At 42.2% G+C, this 19,006-nt stretch overlaps 2 protein-coding genes across 3 annotated transcripts; one reads left to right on the plus strand and one right to left on the minus strand.

Moving 5' to 3' along the window:
• Positions 1 to 813: 813 nt before the first annotated feature.
• Positions 814 to 15,239, minus strand: LOC132145466 (peroxisomal ATPase PEX1-like). Its single transcript, XM_059556527.1, has 24 exons — positions 14,896 to 15,239; positions 14,658 to 14,798; positions 14,339 to 14,422; positions 13,178 to 13,292; positions 12,399 to 13,084; positions 11,948 to 12,067; positions 11,742 to 11,862; positions 11,560 to 11,660; positions 11,399 to 11,490; positions 11,129 to 11,261; positions 10,573 to 10,669; positions 10,279 to 10,449; positions 10,041 to 10,195; positions 5,276 to 5,462; positions 5,039 to 5,199; positions 4,762 to 4,896; positions 4,593 to 4,657; positions 4,358 to 4,500; positions 3,312 to 3,415; positions 3,036 to 3,212; positions 2,458 to 2,688; positions 2,097 to 2,291; positions 1,377 to 1,507; positions 814 to 1,261 (listed from the first exon to the last, which is right to left on the minus strand). Exons 1-24 carry the CDS (start codon positions 15,001 to 15,003, stop codon positions 1,177 to 1,179), a joined length of 3,738 nt encoding a protein of 1,245 aa, XP_059412510.1. The 5' UTR covers positions 15,004 to 15,239; the 3' UTR covers positions 814 to 1,176.
• Positions 15,240 to 15,476: 237 nt separating this feature from the next.
• On the plus strand, positions 15,477 to 18,108 carry otud6b (OTU deubiquitinase 6B). 2 transcript variants are annotated; one of them, XM_059556526.1, is made up of 7 exons: positions 15,477 to 16,046; positions 16,150 to 16,292; positions 16,401 to 16,505; positions 16,581 to 16,893; positions 17,349 to 17,410; positions 17,497 to 17,569; positions 17,701 to 18,108. In XM_059556526.1, exons 1-7 carry the CDS (start codon positions 15,977 to 15,979, stop codon positions 17,754 to 17,756), a joined length of 822 nt encoding a protein of 273 aa, XP_059412509.1. In that variant the 5' UTR covers positions 15,477 to 15,976; the 3' UTR covers positions 17,757 to 18,108. The 2 variants fall into 2 exon arrangements, with proteins under 2 accessions (XP_059412509.1, XP_059412508.1); XM_059556525.1 differs by having other exon boundaries at positions 15,483 to 16,046; positions 17,497 to 17,603.
• The last annotated feature ends 898 nt before the right edge of the window (positions 18,109 to 19,006 follow it).

The raw sequence follows: 19,006 nt of genomic DNA on the forward strand, positions 1-19,006 counted from the left end.
AATGCTGTACTTAGGATTAAAATCACAGTTTATTACACACTGATACTATCCTGAGTCTATGATGTCACTTGTTTTTTGTCTGTTTTGGCCGAGATTTGGTTGAATGGGTCTTCCGTGCTCATGTGGTCCTTAGCGCAAGCCCATACAATACTAACAGCAGGGGCCAGAACAAAGGCTGCTATATTTAACTCAGCAGAAAGTGCTGCATCAGGCCGTATATGTGTGAGCCATGGTGTGTCTTGCGGCAACTCTAAATTCAGTTCAATGATGTGTGAGAAGGAAATCCAGCTCACATGAGGACAAAACTGATAATGAGCTGAAAAAAATTAATGATAATCAAACGTGCTGAGACAGCTGTAGCTCCAGGGCATGTGCTAAGGGGAACTGAAGACTATGAAAAAATTGAAAAATCAGTTTGGGAGAACTCAGATCCTGGGGGTCTGCAGATGTCAGTTATCCACAGAATAAGCCGGAGGCCGTTATGGCTGATGAAATAGAAGATTCTTCTCTTCTACAAAGAGAAGGACACAGAGGTCTTTGAATACAGATTGAGAAGTATCCATAGAAGAATTTGCAACACACCAAACTGGCTCTTGGAGAGTAGGAATATACTGCCACCTGCAGGTAATGGTAAGTATCACTTCACGAGGATGCTAGACAAATAGCAACGACAGTAGATGTAAAAAAAAAAAAAAAAAACCAATAAAATAAAAACATACAATTAGTTATAATTCTATTGCTATTTACTTTCCAGTTATACTGTGTCATGTTTTTGTGCAGTGTATTAGAGGCACTGAATAAATTAAACAAATATTTCACAGTAGAATTGGCATTTATTAAAAAGTTAATTACATATATTACATTTGTTTTCTGTTTTTATTTTTTACATTATATTGCCTACGGAAGCGAAGCAAATTTAGCAAACACATCACTTGATGAACTTCATAATTATCTTTAAATTATTTGTTCAGTGTGACTGAATTCAAGTCAAATCCTGATTCATTCCTCCTCTACTTAACATCAAAACATCATAAGTATACATTTGCAAGAGAAGTAGAAAAAAACATGAATTTGTGATACAAACCCAAGTTGATCGTATCACACACAAGAATCTCAGGCAAAAATCTTTTCACATTCTTAATGCCCTAAACTGTAATATTTTATGCAAGGCTCTCATTAAGCCAATGTCACCCGCTGACCTGCTTTAAACGAAGCAGTGCTCTGAGACTTGCCTTCCTTTGAGGCTCCATAAGACTCATATCTGTATAACAGAAGGAGAAAACCAACACAAATATGTGATTTAGCAATGCAGTGGTGTGACTGTGCTTACACTATATTTCAGGTGATTTATGTGAATGAAGCACTGTGTAACTCACAGTTCATTGTATCTCCTCCAGTCTTCTCTGCTGACAGATGCTCGAGTGTTAGCCAAAGCGGAGATTAGGTGAGTTTGGCATATGACAGAGCCAGGTTTACTGGGACCAGTCTGCACCAGAGATGATTCATCCTATAAACACAGAAGAACAGCAGATTTCATCTACTGAGCAGGAACAGTGACTATACACTGCTACACACTCTAATACAGTCCTCTGGTGAATGGATGGATGGATGGGAAAACTATAGGGATACTAGCAATAGAGGGATGGATATATGCATGCATGTTTTGGAAAACTCGAGGGGTATATCAATGTGTGGATCAATGCATGTACAGATGAATGGATGAATAGGAGAACAAAAACTTGAGTCATATAGCAATGGATGGATGGGGTTGGAAGGACAGGTGGATGGAAAACCTAGATTGACATGATGGATGGATGGAAAAACTAATGGAATACTGTACTACCAATGGATGAGAGATATAGCAATGAATGGATGAATGTAAGAGAAAATCGGAGGCACATATCCATGGATGGACACATGCATGCATGTATGGATTGATGGGTGTACACTAAACAAAAACTAGATGTATACTATATATATAATATTAACTGTATGACAGATGGATGAAAAGAGATAGATAAATGTTACAATGGATAGATAGGAAATTTGATGTATAAAGATGGATGGATGCATGATGGGTGAGAAAGGTAACTGACTGGGTTTCTGCGGTAACTGTTCTTAACAGTGTTGACTTCTGCTCTGAGGCATTCTGAATGGTCATGTGTCAGTTCCTGAAAGCCGTCCTGCAGACAGGACATAAAAACTGGGGCACGACAGGAGTTTGGATCCCTCACTGATGCCCCTGTCAGGTCGGGGGCAGTTGAATTCGGTCCAGACAGGCACTGTAAATTCTGGGAGCAGAGCAAACCGAACGTCACGGTCACATAAGCAGCTCAAAAAGTGTTAAATCATCTAATCAATTACATCAAGAAGACCTTTGAAATATTATAACACTGATTTATACACAATTGTAAATAATAATCCATAACAAGTCCATTTGGAAATTTAGTGTCCCACCAGTTCAGACAGAGACTGGTTGTCCAGTTCAGACTCAAAGGAGCTTCCAAAGTAAAGGCGCCAGATGTTGTGGCGTGGGTCCTCAGGTGGGAGTTCACTGGGGTCCAGCAGAACCATAGAGTGCTCTAACCCTGTGTCCCCCTCCCCAGCCGAGTCATCTGACCCGCTGCTATGGTTTAGGAAGATCAGGGATGAGAGGCTGACATCACTGTCTGACCCTGAGCCCAGATCCTATAAAACACAGACAGAGTCTGCTTCACATGCAAGCTGAAAATCTACCAAAGATGTACTGAGCTGAAAATTCAGTTTTGCCATCACAGAAATAAATCCCATATTCAAATAGAAAACAGTTATTTTAAATTGGAATTATATGTCACATATGTATGTATTTTTGGCCAAATGAATTCAGACTTCTTTCAAAAACAATCTTTTGAACAGCAGTATATATGTTGACCATTGTTCGCTGATCTTTAGATATGGACATCAGCCACTGAAAAATCCATATAGGTTAGCCACTAATCTTGGGGTTAGGGTTTTATCTGTACGAGTGTGCATGTTTGAGTTTGTGTGTAACATACATGGAGAATGTTGGGCCCCAGGCTGCTGTGGATCGCCTCTAGCTGAGCGTTATAGAGAAGGGCCTTTAGGTCAGCTCCAGTGAACAGCTCTGTTGCCACAGCAATCTGCTCCAAGTCCACATCTGCAGCCAGTGGCACAGAATGAGTCAAAGCCTTCAGGATCTCCAGCCGGGCCTCCTGAAGGACAGATAAAATCAGATATACAGATAAATCAGTGAATGTATACGGTTGACGTTAGAGGTATAAAGAGTTTAAGCTGATATATGCCACACTGACCCGATCAGGAGGAGGGCAGTAGAGAGATTTGTCCAGTCGCCCAGGTCTTAATAGAGCAGGATCAATCAGGTCAGGACGACTGGTGGCAGCCAACACATACACCCCTAAAAATAAGAAACTAGCGATTTCAGAGATCTCACAAGTACAACAATGCAATCTTTTAAAGATCATAAATGCACTCCAGAAAACTGGCTTTGCTCTACGGTCTCAGTAAGGAAGTGCTTGGCAAGTCATGGCATAAAGGTTCGAGAGTTTGACTCCTAACCCTAGGGTTGTGGTTTCGAATCTCGGGCCGGTAATACCACAACATAGGTGCCCTTGAGCAAGGCATCGAACCCCCAACTGCTCCCTGGGCGCCCCAGCATAAATGGCTGCCCACTGCTCCGTGTGTGTTAACAGTGTGTGTGTGTTCACTTTGGATGGGTTAAATGCAGAGCACAAATTCTGAGTATGGGTCACCATACTTGGCTGTATTTCACGTCACTTATAAATTTGGAATTAAATGTATTAATTTAGCAAAATTAACATCTTTAGGTTAATCTTTCTTACTGATAAAGATTGTGAAGTTGCTATAAGCAATAACCATAGCTACCATGAAACTTGTTTTTGAATTGTTGTTGAATGAACTACCTGGGTAGTTAACATACAATTTCAAGCAGTTTCAACAAGTCCAAGTCCAGTGGTGTGACATGCTTTAAATATTTTTTTTTGTCTAACTGTAATATAATTATACAGTTTTTATATTAATAAATTGTATTGCTACCTTATACAGGTGCTTCTCAAAAAATTAGAATGTCGCGTAGAAGTGAGTGTCAACTCAAATTGTGAAAATCATGTATTAAATAAATTCAATGCACACAGACTGAAGTAGTTTAAGTCTTTGGTTCTTTTAATCATAACATAAAATCTGCTGTTGATTTGGGGAAAAAAAGTCCATGGATGTGTTATATGTCAACAACCCACTTGCACACAGATGAACAAACTGACACCATGAAGCAGGTCAAAACGGAAGAACCTCTAGCTGTTGCTGTAAAAGATTTGATTACCTGTCAGTCCTTCCACTCCATCCAGCTGAGTAAGCAGCTGATTAACCACACGGTCAGTGACCCCTGTGTTGTCATGACCCCTTCGAGGGGCCAGAGAGTCAAACTCATCAAAGAACAGTATGCAAGGTTTAGCTAGTTGAGCCCTGCAGCGACACAGACACAGATTCAGTGAGGACTCTAGTGAACTGCTACTACTGTATATGTCATACAAAAGAGACTCTGCCTTTGGACAGACCTCTGGAACACATCTCTAACCGCCTGCTCACTGGCACCAATATACTTGCTGAGAAGTTCAGGACCCTGGAGAAAAACACATGGCATCACAATACATAAATATAAATAACTGTACATTACATATTTATACAATACATTAATTTGATATCAGTACACACACATCCCCTTACCTTGATGCTGATGAAGTTCATGCCGCTCTCTTTGGCTACAGCTCCAGCCAGTAGGGTCTTGCCTGTGCCTGGAGCTCCATAGAGCAGCACCCCAGAGCACTGACGCATGGGCAGACTGGAGAACAGCAGCGGGTACTGGACACAATAGACCGTTACTTCCAGCACACAGTTTTTGACTGTTCCAACACACAGTTATTATGATAATTGTTCTTTGTACATGTATTGGATTTTTAATCTTCCACTTAAATTGACATATTGTGCACAGGGGCAGCTGTACCTTAGCTGGCAGCAGTATGATGTCCATCAGGAGCTGACGTGCCTGATGAAGTCCCCCGATACGCTCCATGCTGGCCCCGCTGGGAGTCTGCAGCTGAGCCCCCCAGAGGGAGGGTGGGGTGAAGCCCTGAAGGGCCTGTCTGAAGTCCTTATAGTTCAGATCTGTGAAAGCAGGAAGCTTAGATTTCAGCAAAACAGCTGAATCCTAGAAAGATATAAAACTAGATTAAGCACTCGCCTTTAGAGCTGCCATTGTTCCTGCTGTGTAGAGTGTTGGCATGGATGGCCCTCTCGAGAAGCAGGTGCAGGTCTTGTGGCATGAATCCTTCGGTTTCTCTGGCAACACTGTCTAGGTCAAGAGTAGTCTGACAGTCCTGGGAATTCTTTTTGGCTATTAAAGACCTTAGAATCTCAACCCTTTGAGTCTATAAAGAGAAACCATCATATTACAATCGCTATTTTCTGCGGGGAAATAAAACACCAAGCAAGAATAAAACTAGTCTTGTGTAGTCAAGAGTTCTGACTATAGGCATAAAGTCTGGTCAACACTGCAACTCATTCTGGCAAGAATTTAATAACAGAAACATCACAAACAAAGCTAATCAACTAGCAAAACCAGTTACTTCCGTAACTGATCAAAGTGATCATTATACCTTGGAATGCAAGTCCAAAGTTCTTTTGCAGTAGGGCTGCATGATTCATTGAAATAAAACTGAAATTGAGACTTGGCATCATGTGAAATTGAAAGTCATTAATATTAGAATTGTAATTTTAAAGGGGTCATGTCATGGATTATTATTATTTTAATATGTTCCTTGAGGTTTACTTATTATGTTAATGAAGTTTTTGCACACACAAAAAAACATCCATCCATCCATCCATCTTCTTCCGCTTATCCGGGGCCGGGTCGCGGGGGCAGCAGTCATTTACATTACATTTACATTTATTCATTTAGCTGACGCTTTTATCCAAAGCGACTTACAATTGCTATATATGTCAGAGGTCGCACGCCTCTGGAGCAACTAGGGGTTAAGTGTTTTGCTCAGGGACACACTGGCGGTTCACAGTGGATTCAAACCCGGGTCTCCCACACCACAGGCATGCGTCTTATCCACTGCGCTAACACCACCCCTGTCTAAGCAGAGAACCCCAGGCTTCCCTCTTCCCTCTTCCTGCGCTAACACCACCCCAGTCTAAGCAGAGAACCCCAGACTTCCCTCTCCCTAGACACTTCCTCCAGCTCTTCTGGGGGGACACCGAGGCGTTCCCAGGCCAGCCGGGAGACATAGTCTCTCCAGCGTGTCCTAGGTCTTCCCCGGGGTCTCCTCCCAGTGGTACGCGCCCGGAACACCTTCCCGGGAAGGCGTCCAGGAGGCATCCGGAACAGATGCCCGAGCCACCTCAGCTGACCCCTCTCGATGTGGAGGAGCAGCGGCTCTACTCTGAGCTCCTCCTGGGTGACTGAGCTTCTCACCCTATCTCTAAGGGATCGGATTCGGAGGTGCGGATTCTCATCCCAGCCGCTTCACTCTCGGCTGCAAACCGTCCCAGTGCATGCTGAAGTGCATCTCCTCCTTGAACTGCCACCTTGAACGTGGTGGAGGGGTTTGAGTACCCAAATGACCCTAGGAGCTATGTTGTCCGGGGCTATATGCCCCTGGTAGGGTCTCCCAAGGCAAACAGGTCCTAGGCGACGGGTCAGACTAAGAGCGGTTCAGAACCCCCTTATGAGAAGACTAAATCAAAGGACCGTGACGTCGCCCGGTATGGCGCAGCCGGGGCCCCACCCTGGAGCCAGGGCCGGGGTTGGGGCTCGTATGCGAGCGCCTGGTGGCCGGGACTCCCCCCACGGGGTCCGGCCGGGCTCAGCCCGAAGGAGCGACGTGGGGCCGCCTTCCCGTGGGCTCACCACCTACAGGAGGGACCGTAAGGGGCCGGTGCTTAGACAATCGGGCGGCAGTCGAAGGCGGGGGCCTCGACAGCCCGATCCCTGGACACGGAAACTAGCTCTAGGGACGTGGAACGTCACCTCACTGGTGGGGAAGGAGCCCGAGATTGTGCGTGAGGTTGAGAGGTTCCGAATAGCGATAGTCGGGCTCACCTCTACGCACAGCTTGGGCTCTGGAACCACACTCCTCGAGAGAGGATGGACTCTTCACCATTCTGGAGTTGCCCATGGTGAGAGACGGCGGGCTGGTGTGGGTTTGCTTATAGCCCCCCAGCTCAGCTGCCATGTGTTGGAGTTTACCCCGGTGAACGAGAGGGTCGCTTCCCTGCACCTTCGGGTCGGGGATAGGTCTCTCACTGTCGTTTGTGCCTACGGGCCGAACGGCAGTGCAGAGTACCCGGCCTTCTTGGAGTCTCTGGGAGGGGTGCTGGAAAGTGCTCCAACTGGGGACTCCGTCGTTTTACTGGGGGACTTCAACGCCCACGTGGGCAACGACAGTGACACCTGGAGGGGCGTGATTGGGAGGAACGGCCCCCCTGATCTGAACCCGAGCGGTGTTCAGTTATTGGACTTCTGTGCTAGTTACAGCTTGTCCATAACGAACACCATGTTCAAGCATAAGGGTGTCCATCAGTACACGTGGCACCAGGACACCCTAGGCCATAGGTCGATGATCGACTTTGTGGTCGTTTCATCCGACCTCCGGCCGTATGTCTTGGACACTCGGGTGAAGAGAGGGGCGGAGCTGTCAACCGATCACCACCTGGTGGTGAGTTGGATCCGATGGCGGGGGAGGAAGCTGGACAGACTCGGCAGACCAAAACGTACTGTGAGGGTCTGCTGGGAACGTTTGGCCGAGTCTCCTGTCAGAGGGATCTTCAACTCCCACCTCCGGCAGAGCTTCGACCGGATCCCGAGGGAGGCTGGAGATATTGAGTCTGAGTGGACCATGTTCTCCACCTCCATTGTCGAAGCGGCCGCTCGGAGCTGTGGCCATAAGGTTTCCGGTGCCTGTCGAGGCGGCAATCCCCGAACCCGGTGGTGGACACCGAAAGTAAGGGATGCCGTCAAGCTGAAGAAGGAGTCCTATCGGGCCTGGTTGGCTTGTGGGACTCCTGAGGCAGCTGACAGGTACCGGCAGGCCAAGCGGACTACAGCCCGGGTGGTAGTGGAGGCAAAAACTCGGGCCTGGGAGGAGTTCGGTGAGGCCATGGAGAAGGACTATCGGTCAGCCTCGAAGAGATTCTGGCAAACCGTCCGGCGCCTCAGGAGAGGTAAGCAATGCCCTACCAACGCTGTTTACAGTAGAGGTGGGGTGCTGTTGACCTCAACTGGGGATGTCGTTGGACGGTGGAAGGAATACTTCGAGGATCTCCTCAATCCCGCTGTCACGTCTTCCATTGAGGAAGCAGAGGCTGAGGGCTCAGATGTGGACTCGTCCATCACCCAAGCTGAAGTCACCGAGGTAGTCAAGAAATTCCGGGGGTGGATGAGATCCACCCTGAGTACCTCAAGTCTCTGGATGTTGTGGGGCTGTCTTGGCTGACACGCCTCTGCAGCATCGCGTGGCAGTCGGGGACGGTGTAGAAAGTAGAACCTCGGATTCAGGAGGAACAGTGTGGTTTTCGTCCAGGCCGTGGAACACTGGACCAGCTCTATACCCTCTACAGGGTGCTGGAGGGTTCATGGGAGTTTGCCCAACCAGTCCACATGTGCTTTGTGGATTTGGAGAAGGCATTCGACTGTGTCCCTCGCGGCGGCCTGTGGAGGGTGCTCCGGGAGTATGGGGTCCGGGGCCCTTTGCTAAGGGCTATCCGGTCCCTGTACGACCGGAGCAGGAGCTTGGTTCGTATTGCAAGCAGTAAGTCAGACTTGTTCCCAGTGCGTGTTGGACTCCGGCAGGGCTGCCCTTTGTCGCCGGTTCTGTTCATGATTTTTATGGACAGAATTTCTAGGCGCAGCCAGGGGCCGGAGGGGGTCAGGTTTGGTGACAACACGATTTCGTCTCTGCTCTTTGCGGATGATGTTGTCGTGTTGGCCTCATCAAGCCAATACAAAAAAACAAATGTGAATTAAAATTAAAATGATTATTTTCAACCCTAATTCTGACCCGCTCTCTAAAATGGCCCTTTAATGCTTCTCAGGAATCAGCCACTGTTATGGCTAACATCTATATATAGGAAACAGAGTTTTGATATGAAATTTTTTTTTTGTCATTTCCAGACAAAGCATTATGAAAACAGTTTGTGATGAAGCTGCAGTCAGATCTAGTACCGCTTCATCTTTCCTCAAATGTTTCTTTGTGAACTCTCCATAACACTGTGACTTGTTTACAAAGCAACATCCTCCAAACAATCCTCTGACACGATCCGGGATGCCATTAAAAATAAACTATCCACTAGTTCCTTACCCTGGGATCCTTCTGATATCTGTACAAAGACGCAAACAAGCTGTTTAGAATAGGTCAAGATAAGATAAAGATATTGCTGAACCTAAACTGCAACTTCCCACCTTATTAACTTTCTAAAGTGGAAAATAAGTGGAAAAGCCAAGTCCAAAAAGGTACATAATAGCTGGTAACTATTCTGATCTGGCAACATAAGAGACTCTCTTAAGAAGATTTGTGAACTCCGGCAGCGTCTCTCAACGATCACTGTCATACCACAGACGCTAAACATTTAAAATGTTGCAAACTGTCTAAATATACTTGTCATGCAGGCATTCATACGAGGAGTTTAATAGCAAATTAGTCATACAGAGAACACATTTTTATTTCTGAACATGAAAGATTTACAGACGTCCGGACCTCGGTGACCTCATAGCTGGCTACGGGCCTGATATTGATATATAATCCCAAAATTATACAATTCCAAAACCCTTTAACAAAAATCCCAAGCACATCAAACCTAGAGCTTTTCTGTATTAAAAAAAACACACATCTAAAAATCACTATTAAAAATAAATAAATTAATAAATAAATAAAAAATACACGCACACACAATTAAATGTTTTTACCCAAACCTTGCAGCCCTAGATTGCAGTTTCATAAACCCACCTGATCTGGTGTTTGGATCTTGCAGAAACTTTGGAAGAAGTGTGAACCCTGCACCGCAGTCAGAGTCTGATGAAGGCCATGTTCACTCTGTGCTGTGACCATCAGAGCTACGAGACTGGAGCGCACCACCATCTCATCCACCAAATCCCTCAGACCTGAGGAGAACATGCAGAGCGAAGGTGTCAATGCTCACAGAGATCCTGATGTAGAGTCAGGCATGTCCGTTATGATCACTTACTCTGTGCGATGCGCAGCCGCAGTACTGCCTCTGGCCCATGCTCATGCTCAGGTGAGGTTGCGGCTCCGGTCACGTGATCAAGGTCATCCAGCAGTACCACTGAGGGCTGTCTCCAGACCGCCTGCTCAAAAACCTCTTCCAGCCTCTGTCTGATTGTGTCTGCTCTCTTACCTAGGAATTTCATTTGTAAGAATGAAAGAATTCATTAAGAAATGTGATGTAAATAAAAGAGAAAATTCTTTCAAGTTAAATTAAAATGCACAGCAAAACTGGTCAATATATTTTCTTGCCTACCTTTCAGTGTTTTGCAGTACACAACTTGAACATGGGCATCTAGCTGTTCACTGGCCTTTCGACAGAGTGCTCTGGAGAGAGAAGATTTTCCACTGCCCTGTGGAGAAATGCAGGAAATTTATCACAGATACCTTGTACTATCTATTTATTCATTCTTTACTACAAATATTCTAATATTTGATTATCTTATTGTACAAATAAAGTAACATTGTAAAGTTATCAAGTGCTTGGAAGCTTTTGCTACATTCCTTCCATTCAACTCCAATTCCAACTTTCAAACTTCTGACAAAAGTCAAACTAAAAAAATGTGTGGACACACAGTTATTCAATATTTGCCGATTCACTTTTAAACTAGTCAAATACATCAATGAATCCAATTCCCTACATTAAGTGATAATAAAACCAGATCTGTGATGTATAATCTTGAATAATGTTCTTTGTGGATAACTGAGCACCTGCAAAACAATTGCTAGCATTGTCTTAATGCATAAGGAGAGACATTAACTCTCTAACATCTGACTTTGAAAGGACTGTGGCATATATGTCTGAAGGTTACCTTTGCACCTGTGATGAGCAGAGCTCCGCCCCTCAGTCCCCGTCCTGTGGAGACCAGCTCACGTGAGAGAGGACCTCCCATTAGAGCATGAGAGATGTGCTCGAAAGCTGACCTGCTGATGTCCTCTACCCCACTGAGCAAACACATTCAATAATCGCAAACAACAAAGAAAGGCTACACCAACTCATCAGAAAGTCAATCTTGTTTGCTGCTAAGAATATAAAAAAAATACATTGAGATTTCCAGTTTTTGAAAAGAATGCAAGCATACCCAAGAGAGCTGAGCGAGGGAAAGCCAAGATGTGGATCTTCACTATCATTATCAGAGCCGCTGTGGTCAGAATCATGTGGCTCTCTGACAGTCTAAACAGAGATTGAGCTGGTTTGTTGAGAAGGAAAAATAATCTCTAAAAATGATATGTGACTTTATACCTGCACATTTGTTTTCTTTAGTAAACTGGTTGATAGAAAGAACATTTCATCCTCTTGCTGTTGCTCTGGTTTCAGCACAGTCAAGACAAACTCTTCTTTTCCTGAGAAGAGAGAAACCCAGGTTAGTCTGCAATAATAGTAATATGATTGAAAACACATATTCTGATGGTTCTTCCTCACACCTTCAGCACAGGGTAAGAGAATGATGTTAGTGCGGCCTGTCAGACAGCTCAAAGGCTGATGGCTCTGAGCATGTAACCAGTTGAAGAATGCAGTCTGAATATCTTCTTTTTCACTCTCTGCCTGCAAACAGAAAGGAAATAAGTTTATCATACAGCAATTTCATTATCTAACAACATAAAGCATTAAGTCTGAAAGAAAAACATACCAACGGTTTTAATGGTTGCACCATGACTGCTTCTGCAACTCTTGGCTTTGATTTCAAAGGCTGAATCCTCACAGCTGATCGAGGGTCTATCCTCAAACGCCTCTGCAGCACCTTTGGGATCTGCAACAAAAAAGGTAACTAGACTTTTTTGACTAGAGATACACAAAATCAATAGCAAATTAGCCTATATTTTGTTGTACATATATGCATAGGTTCTTACTTAATATTTTGAAATAGTAATACAAACACATTAAAAATCATTTTAAACAATAATGCTTTTTAACAGCGCATTGCCAGATGGTTGCGAAGGTGTTTTCAATTTCTATGGTGTTCTGGTTGATTATTAAGTGATCTCTACTGGTCAGAGTGAAAATATCTCGTTCCTAGAAATTATGGTGATAAAGAGTATTTCTATGAAAACTTCTAATCGAACTTGAATGGAATAACTTACCCAAACTCTCCCAGAGTAAATGTCTTCACATTTATTGAATTTCTGGTCCTGCTGCAGCCTTTTTATATTGTGACAAAGCATCCTGACCACAACAGCATTCTCCTTATATTCCTCTGTGTCGTTCCCTCTTTGAGGTCCATCTCTGATCTTCTTCTTCTCCATGGCCTGCTTGACTTTCTCTCCAAGTTCTTTAGGAGAAAGGATCTTTGAAAGCCTGCCGTATGTTAGTGCAGACTGCCCTGGATTCCAGTTCTCTTGCTCTTGCAGGTTCCATGGCAGTATATGGACATCTCCGTGACATGAGCCTAGATGGCTGACAGACCTAGGAGGGGTTCCACAGGTCCGGAGGATACAGTCTTTCAGGATGGTGGGAATTGTGGGAACTGTGACATGCTCTTTTGCAGGCTCAAATCCTCCTGTAAACAGGTATCTAACCAGGCTTTTCAGATCAGCTATTCCTCCCCAATGAGCTTCATTCTGACTCTCCAGATGATCACTGAGGGGATCCTGATGGACGATTGAGCTGGAGGAAGACGTGACGTCAATGTTCTGGTGTTGCAGATATTGGCCTGGCTCTTCTGATCGAGTGCGGAGCAGTTGTTCACCTCCTGGATGTAGTTTTGGGGAGACAACAAGCTCAGTGAACTTCTCCAGTCGGCCGAATGGAACAGAGGGAGAGAGGGATGCTAAAAAACATAGAATCATTCATGTGAATAGATCAGTTCATACCCAACAACAACTTCTGTATGACATGCATTTAAAAAATAGGGCTGACTGACCTATCCTGATATAGATGACAGTGTGCTGGTCCACCCACACAGGAAAAACCCCCTCACTGAAGACCACTCGGATCTGATCCAGGAGTCGCTGCTCCAGAGCCACGCTGTGCAGCTCCTGGAACAAAGTTCAATCAGATATTAAACCGAAGAGACATTCACAACCCATTTTACTTCTGTTCTCTGATGAATTCTCAAATAAACCAGGATCAGTGAGGAAAAATTACATATCAGAAAGACATTTTTTTATTTTTTTTTAATTATATGCATTTTGATGCAAGTAGAACATGGAGAGATCCAGGCAAGACATACATGATAACAGATAATTACAAATGTTAATAATAATGAAAATTAATTAATAAAAGGAAAAAGATTAAAAATGAATACAAAATCCAAACTGAGTATATTCTGCAAAAAATTTAAGACAGTAATCTAAAATATAAGTATAATAATCTTCAGAAGCCAAAAGAAAAAGGCCTTTGGAGCATGTAATAACAGGAAGAAAAAAGCCAATTGGACTAATATATACACTACTAGACATACAACCTCTTACAACATCAAGAGATGTTTATGTCCAATCGATAGATGCCAGATGCTCCATCTACGAATATTTTCAATATTTTGCAAGTCAAGGCTTGCTCGCATTGACATGACAATGAAATGCAATAGATAAGATCAGATAAAAATAAAGATGGGGTTGTGGTTTTAGTGTTTTTTACACCAAGAACATCTTAGTCCCCAGAAAAACAGAGAAGACAAATTTAGCAAAACATCCTTGCATATAATTCGTTTTTTTTTTTTTGCTGAAAAAAACTTTCAATCATCCTATAAAAACTTTCTAATCACAAGATGTACCTTTACATGATGATGCTTTACTATATCAATGGAATACGAGTATAAATGGAATCAAAAACAATAAAAGAGAATAAATGTCTAATACTGGAGTATATGAGTATATGGAGTAACGTAAAATAGTAATATGAAACAGTAATATGAATACAATGTGGAGTATAAAAATAAAAGAATCATAAAGAATAACTCACAATAAATATACTGTATGAATGAATATGGAACAATACTGGAAATTTGCATACACTTTTACAGGACATATATCAGCTAAACATCTCCTAGAGACTGAGTTAAATGATGGAACGGTGAACTCACCAGGATCTCCCAGTCATCTGGAGACAGAGGCTCTACGAACACCTGCTGCACTGACTGCACCTGAAGACACGGCCGCAGATACCCCTACAACACATCACATGCATCTTCACTGGTCCTAAACCCTTTTATCCACACCTTAAAAATTAGCCTTCCTCATAAATCCAGGTTTTTCAAGACAAAAACTAAACTAAAACAGGTTAAACTCTTCATTTGAATGGATGTTTTGTCTTGCTTAAATCGTTTTGAGTAATCTTGAGATGAATGTTGGTGACAAAACATTTTTGGTTCCCATTGATTTGAACTGATTAGAGTGACAAACCTGTTCTCCCTCCTTGAGCCCAAGTTTCTCTCCCAGTTGTCTGCTGATCTCCACTCTGTCCTGTGGACCTGAAGACCTGGAGCTGATCCAGCTGAGGAACACGGGTGCAGAAACACCCCAGGAAAGCTCCAGGATCTGGTTCTGACATCACATTAGTGTCGCATGACTCTCAGTACTTTGAATTTGATGAAAGTACAGTAGTAGACTGGTAACTGGCAGCAGCTAGCTAGATACAAACCTCATGAAGACGGAGATGAGTGGCGAAGTTTGATGACAGCTGAAGAAAGCAGTTCTTGGAGTTACTGAAGACTAGCGTGACAGGTTGAATTCCTTGGCTTCCCAACATTTCCTGCGAGGCTGCAGATACCTCGCTTCTACTACAAATGATCCCTTATTTCAGTAATTCTGTGCTATTAAAGCCAGTATGCTAAAACTGTCAATCTGCATTGCACGCCAGACATTGTAATCACATTGAGTGTGTCGATCAGCTGCTGTTAGAACGAACATTTTCGATTAGCTCCGTCTCGTCGTGTTGCCAGATTTCACTTGAAAAACAAGCAACACAGAATAATTAAACAAACCCCAAAATCAGGTGACCCACCCACAACAGAATGTGCAACTCGATTTTTAATGTTATTTGTAGGTTTTTTACGCGTCGTTGAACCTAGAGGACATGCTTGTACACACTTAAAAATGACTAATGATATTATATCGAGTTCAGCTGGATACAGCGGGTGGAGATATAACCGCTACTAACTTAGTTGTATTTTTTTTGTGTGCTAGGGGACCAACACTAGCAATCTCAAAATACGGTTGTATTCTGGAACTGACCCCTAAACCCGCGACTGTCTATTTTTATACGTTAATTTATGAATAAAGGGGCTCAAGTTTCCTATAATAAGAGGTCATGGTAACTTGACAACGATTTCAAAATAATTCAGGGCAAAAAATAAGACACTGGTTTTAAGGCGCTGCGTTAATTACTGGTTTAAATTAGTGTAATTTAATGTTTATTTATTATATCACTTTATACCATTCCATTAAAATACCCAGAGAAGAACAGTCTATGTATCTAAGACTTTTATTTTGACATGTTGTATTACCGGATGTGTTCAGTTTCTGTGTTCCCTTAGAATCCATGCGCTTGACTTGCAGAATAGATCATTTGAACTGAGAATCAATTGATTTTGTATGAGCTGAAACCGCGATTCAGTGCTTGCAGTGCAATAACTGAAACTGGTGGAAATGAATAATATATTTATCGTTTAAGTCCGTTTTAGCAAACATTTTACTGCTCTGAGTATTTCGTCAGTTTTGACATGGAGGAATTGGAGACCCCAGAGGAGCTGTTAGCCAAACAGCATCGCAAGGAAAAGAAAGACCTGCAAGGTAGGACAACATGTCTCAGATTAAAATACATCTATAAATATGTATGAGGCTATGATTATATAAACGAAACACAAATGTGTGTATTTTTTTGTGTGTATCGTAGCAAAAATACAAATTATGAAAAATGCTGTTCCCAAAAATGACAAGAAGAGGAGGAAACAGCTGACAGAAGACATCGCCAAACTAGAGGCTGAACTCACTCAAAAACATGACAATGAGCTCAAACAGCTTCAGGACTCTTCCTCAGTAAGTCAAACTATGATGTTGTTAGATGTCAACACACACTATCTAGAAACTGTCAAGTAGAGATACATATGAGTGCAGCTCACTTCTACAATCATGGATTGTTCACAGGTGGAGGAGGTTTCAAATGCAATGGATTCCGTCGGTTTGGTAGATGATGAGGAAAAAATGGATTCAAGCAAGCAAACTCGGACATCTAAAGCCCAGAAGAGACGGGTAAGTTCTTTTCCATTTTGGTGGCTGTAGTTAAAAGTCTCTTTTAAGGATGCAAAAAATTCTTGGTGTATTTAGGACAAAAAGGCTGCTCTTGAGAAGGAGCGGGAGAGTCGGATTGCTGAGGCAGAAGTGGAGAACCTCGCAGGCTCCCGTCATCAGGAGGGTCTGAAGCTGAGCCAGAAGCTGATGGAGAGGCAGCTGCAGATTAGAGAGATCTCTTCTGACGGTCACTGCATGTACCGCGCCGTGGAGGATCAGCTGACGGAGCGATGCGCCCCTCGCAGCCTTAAAGAGCTTCGGGCTCAAACAGCTCAGTACATGAGGAGCCATGCAGACGACTTTCTTCCGTTTCTCACTGACCCCAATTCAGGAGACATGTACACTGCAGGTAAAAGCCATACACTTCAGAATATGATCCAAACGCAGTAAAAATTATATAGATTTACAAAATCAGATAACTGATTTATTCCTGTGAAGGTACAGCTGAATTTTCAGCAATCATTACTCCAGTTTCAGTGTCACATGATCCTTTAGAAATCACTATTTGATTTGATTTGCTACTTAAGAATTTTTTATTATTTATTATTTAAATGTTGAAAACAGTTATAGAACGTTCAGAAGAACAGTGTTTATTTGAAATGAAAATCTTTTGTCTCATTTTAAAATGTCTTTACACTCCCTTTTGTTTAAATGAACATTTTCTTGCTAAATAAAACTATTCATTTGTTTTAAAAGAAATCTTCCTGACCCCAAAGTTTTGAATGGATAAGAGGAGAAGTATATCTTTAAGTTTCATGATATGAATGGATTTTATTGTTAGCTCTGGATTGGTTTTTCCTTTAGATGAGTTTGAGAAATACTGCAATGATGTTGCAGACACAGCTGCTTGGGGCGGACAGTTAGAGGTAAGAATACCAGACAATAAGCCATTGAAAAAAAAAGTTATATTAATTTTTTAATACCAATGCTTTTCATATTTTCTCCATGACAGTTAAAAGCTCTTTCTCAGGTCCTCCAGCTACCAATAGAAGTCATTCAGGCAGAATCCCCCTCTATTATTATTGGTGAAGAATATGACAAGCCACCAATCACACTCGTGTAAATAACTGAAGATGTTGATTTATTTAAAAATAAGATTTAGTACAAAAAAGTTTCTGTGCTGCTGTACTAAAACGCACTTCACTGTCTCTTTCAGTTACATGCGGCATGCTTATGGACTTGGTGAACACTACAACTCTGTGGAGCCTCTGAAAGACTTGGCAAATGAGGAAGAGGGCTGAGCCATCACTGACACATTAATATATGCATCTGTGCATAATTAGCCTGTAGAAGTGGACCTTCTGGAATTTGATTCCGTTTTGCTAGGATCAGTGGATTCGTTCAGGATGCTCACAGAGGAAGATGAAATAACATGCTGGTGACTTCAATTGCAGTGGACAAGCTTCATGTAACAGTCCATGCTTGCCAGTGTTATTTATGAAGAAATTGTGTTATTTTTTGAAAACTGCATATCAGCAAGTCATTTGCTCTAAGAGGTGCTGGATGTGTCATGCTTATGCCATTAAATAAAGAAACTAAATAAAGAAACTTAAAATCAATGAAAGCTTCTGTGTTCAATAGTCATCCACTTTAAAGCAGAAAAAACACATCAGAGGTTAGACTAAACAACAGTTAAAATCATATCACTTCATCATTTTGTCTATTCAATGGGTATTCAAATCATTGTTATATAAGGGCAAATCTTAATTTTAAATGCCCCAAAATGTAATGTTAAGCTGTTATACAAACCTGTTACTACATGATTTTACCATTACAAAATAATGTAAACAAAACCATTTAAAAGAGAAAATACATTTTAATAACATTTCAGGTCCTATTTTGTATCAAGTGTCAAACATCTTGGTTTCTCGGGTTTATTTTATTGAAGTGGGTCAGTAGTTTTGAATGTATTGTATTTGCAGAGGGTCTACCAAACCTTGAGCTTCTCAATTTGAACCACAATAGAATCAAGGTCATTCCTGAAGAAATAAAGAGGTGAGATGACTCAAGACTCTTGATGCTATTTGAAAGATTTTATTATACAGTTTACCACAGCTTTGCAAATTGTACTTGGCCTGAAACAACCTGACAGAGCTACCAGAGGCAAGACAGACTACTATCATCTTACTTTACTCAATTTTTATGCATATTAGTTTATTAAGTGTTTGTTCTTTGCTAAGGGCGCTCTTGGATGCAAAAATGTGAAGATCTTGGATGTAGCTGGAAACTGTTCATCTGTGTTTCCAGTTGGTGTAAGTAAGTCAGACAAACTGCCAGCCATTTCAGCTGTTTATTTAAACATTTTAGTTATTTACTAATCATTTTGTCAATGTGTATGTATTTATTTATTAAATAAGATGATTATACCGAAACATTATACCTAAATAATATTTAGCTGGTTCTAAGTAGAGTATAGTAATGAAAACAAACATAAATGAAGAAACTTTTGATACGTTTATGCT

This window comes from Carassius carassius, chromosome 8 (genome assembly GCF_963082965.1).
Source record: "Carassius carassius chromosome 8, fCarCar2.1, whole genome shotgun sequence".
In the NCBI taxonomy this organism is placed as follows: Eukaryota; Metazoa; Chordata; class Actinopteri; order Cypriniformes; family Cyprinidae; genus Carassius; species Carassius carassius.

Coding starts and splice junctions, on each gene's coding strand:
- LOC132145466 (XM_059556527.1), bottom strand. CDS start 15,003: ATGTTGGGAAGCCAAGGAATTCAACCTGTCACGCTAGTCTTCAGTAAC. Junction 13,085..13,177: donor TGTCATCTATATCAGGATAG/GTCAGTCAGCCC, acceptor TATGTTTTTTAG/CATCCCTCTCTCCCTCTGTT. Junction 4,501..4,592: donor GTTAGAGATGTGTTCCAGAG/GTCTGTCCAAAG, acceptor GTGTCGCTGCAG/GGCTCAACTAGCTAAACCTT.
- otud6b (XM_059556525.1), top strand. CDS start 15,977: ATGGAGGAATTGGAGACCCCAGAGGAGCTGTTAGCCAAACAGCATCGC. Junction 16,047..16,149: donor GGAAAAGAAAGACCTGCAAG/GTAGGACAACAT, acceptor TGTGTATCGTAG/CAAAAATACAAATTATGAAA. Junction 16,293..16,400: donor AGCTTCAGGACTCTTCCTCA/GTAAGTCAAACT, acceptor GATTGTTCACAG/GTGGAGGAGGTTTCAAATGC.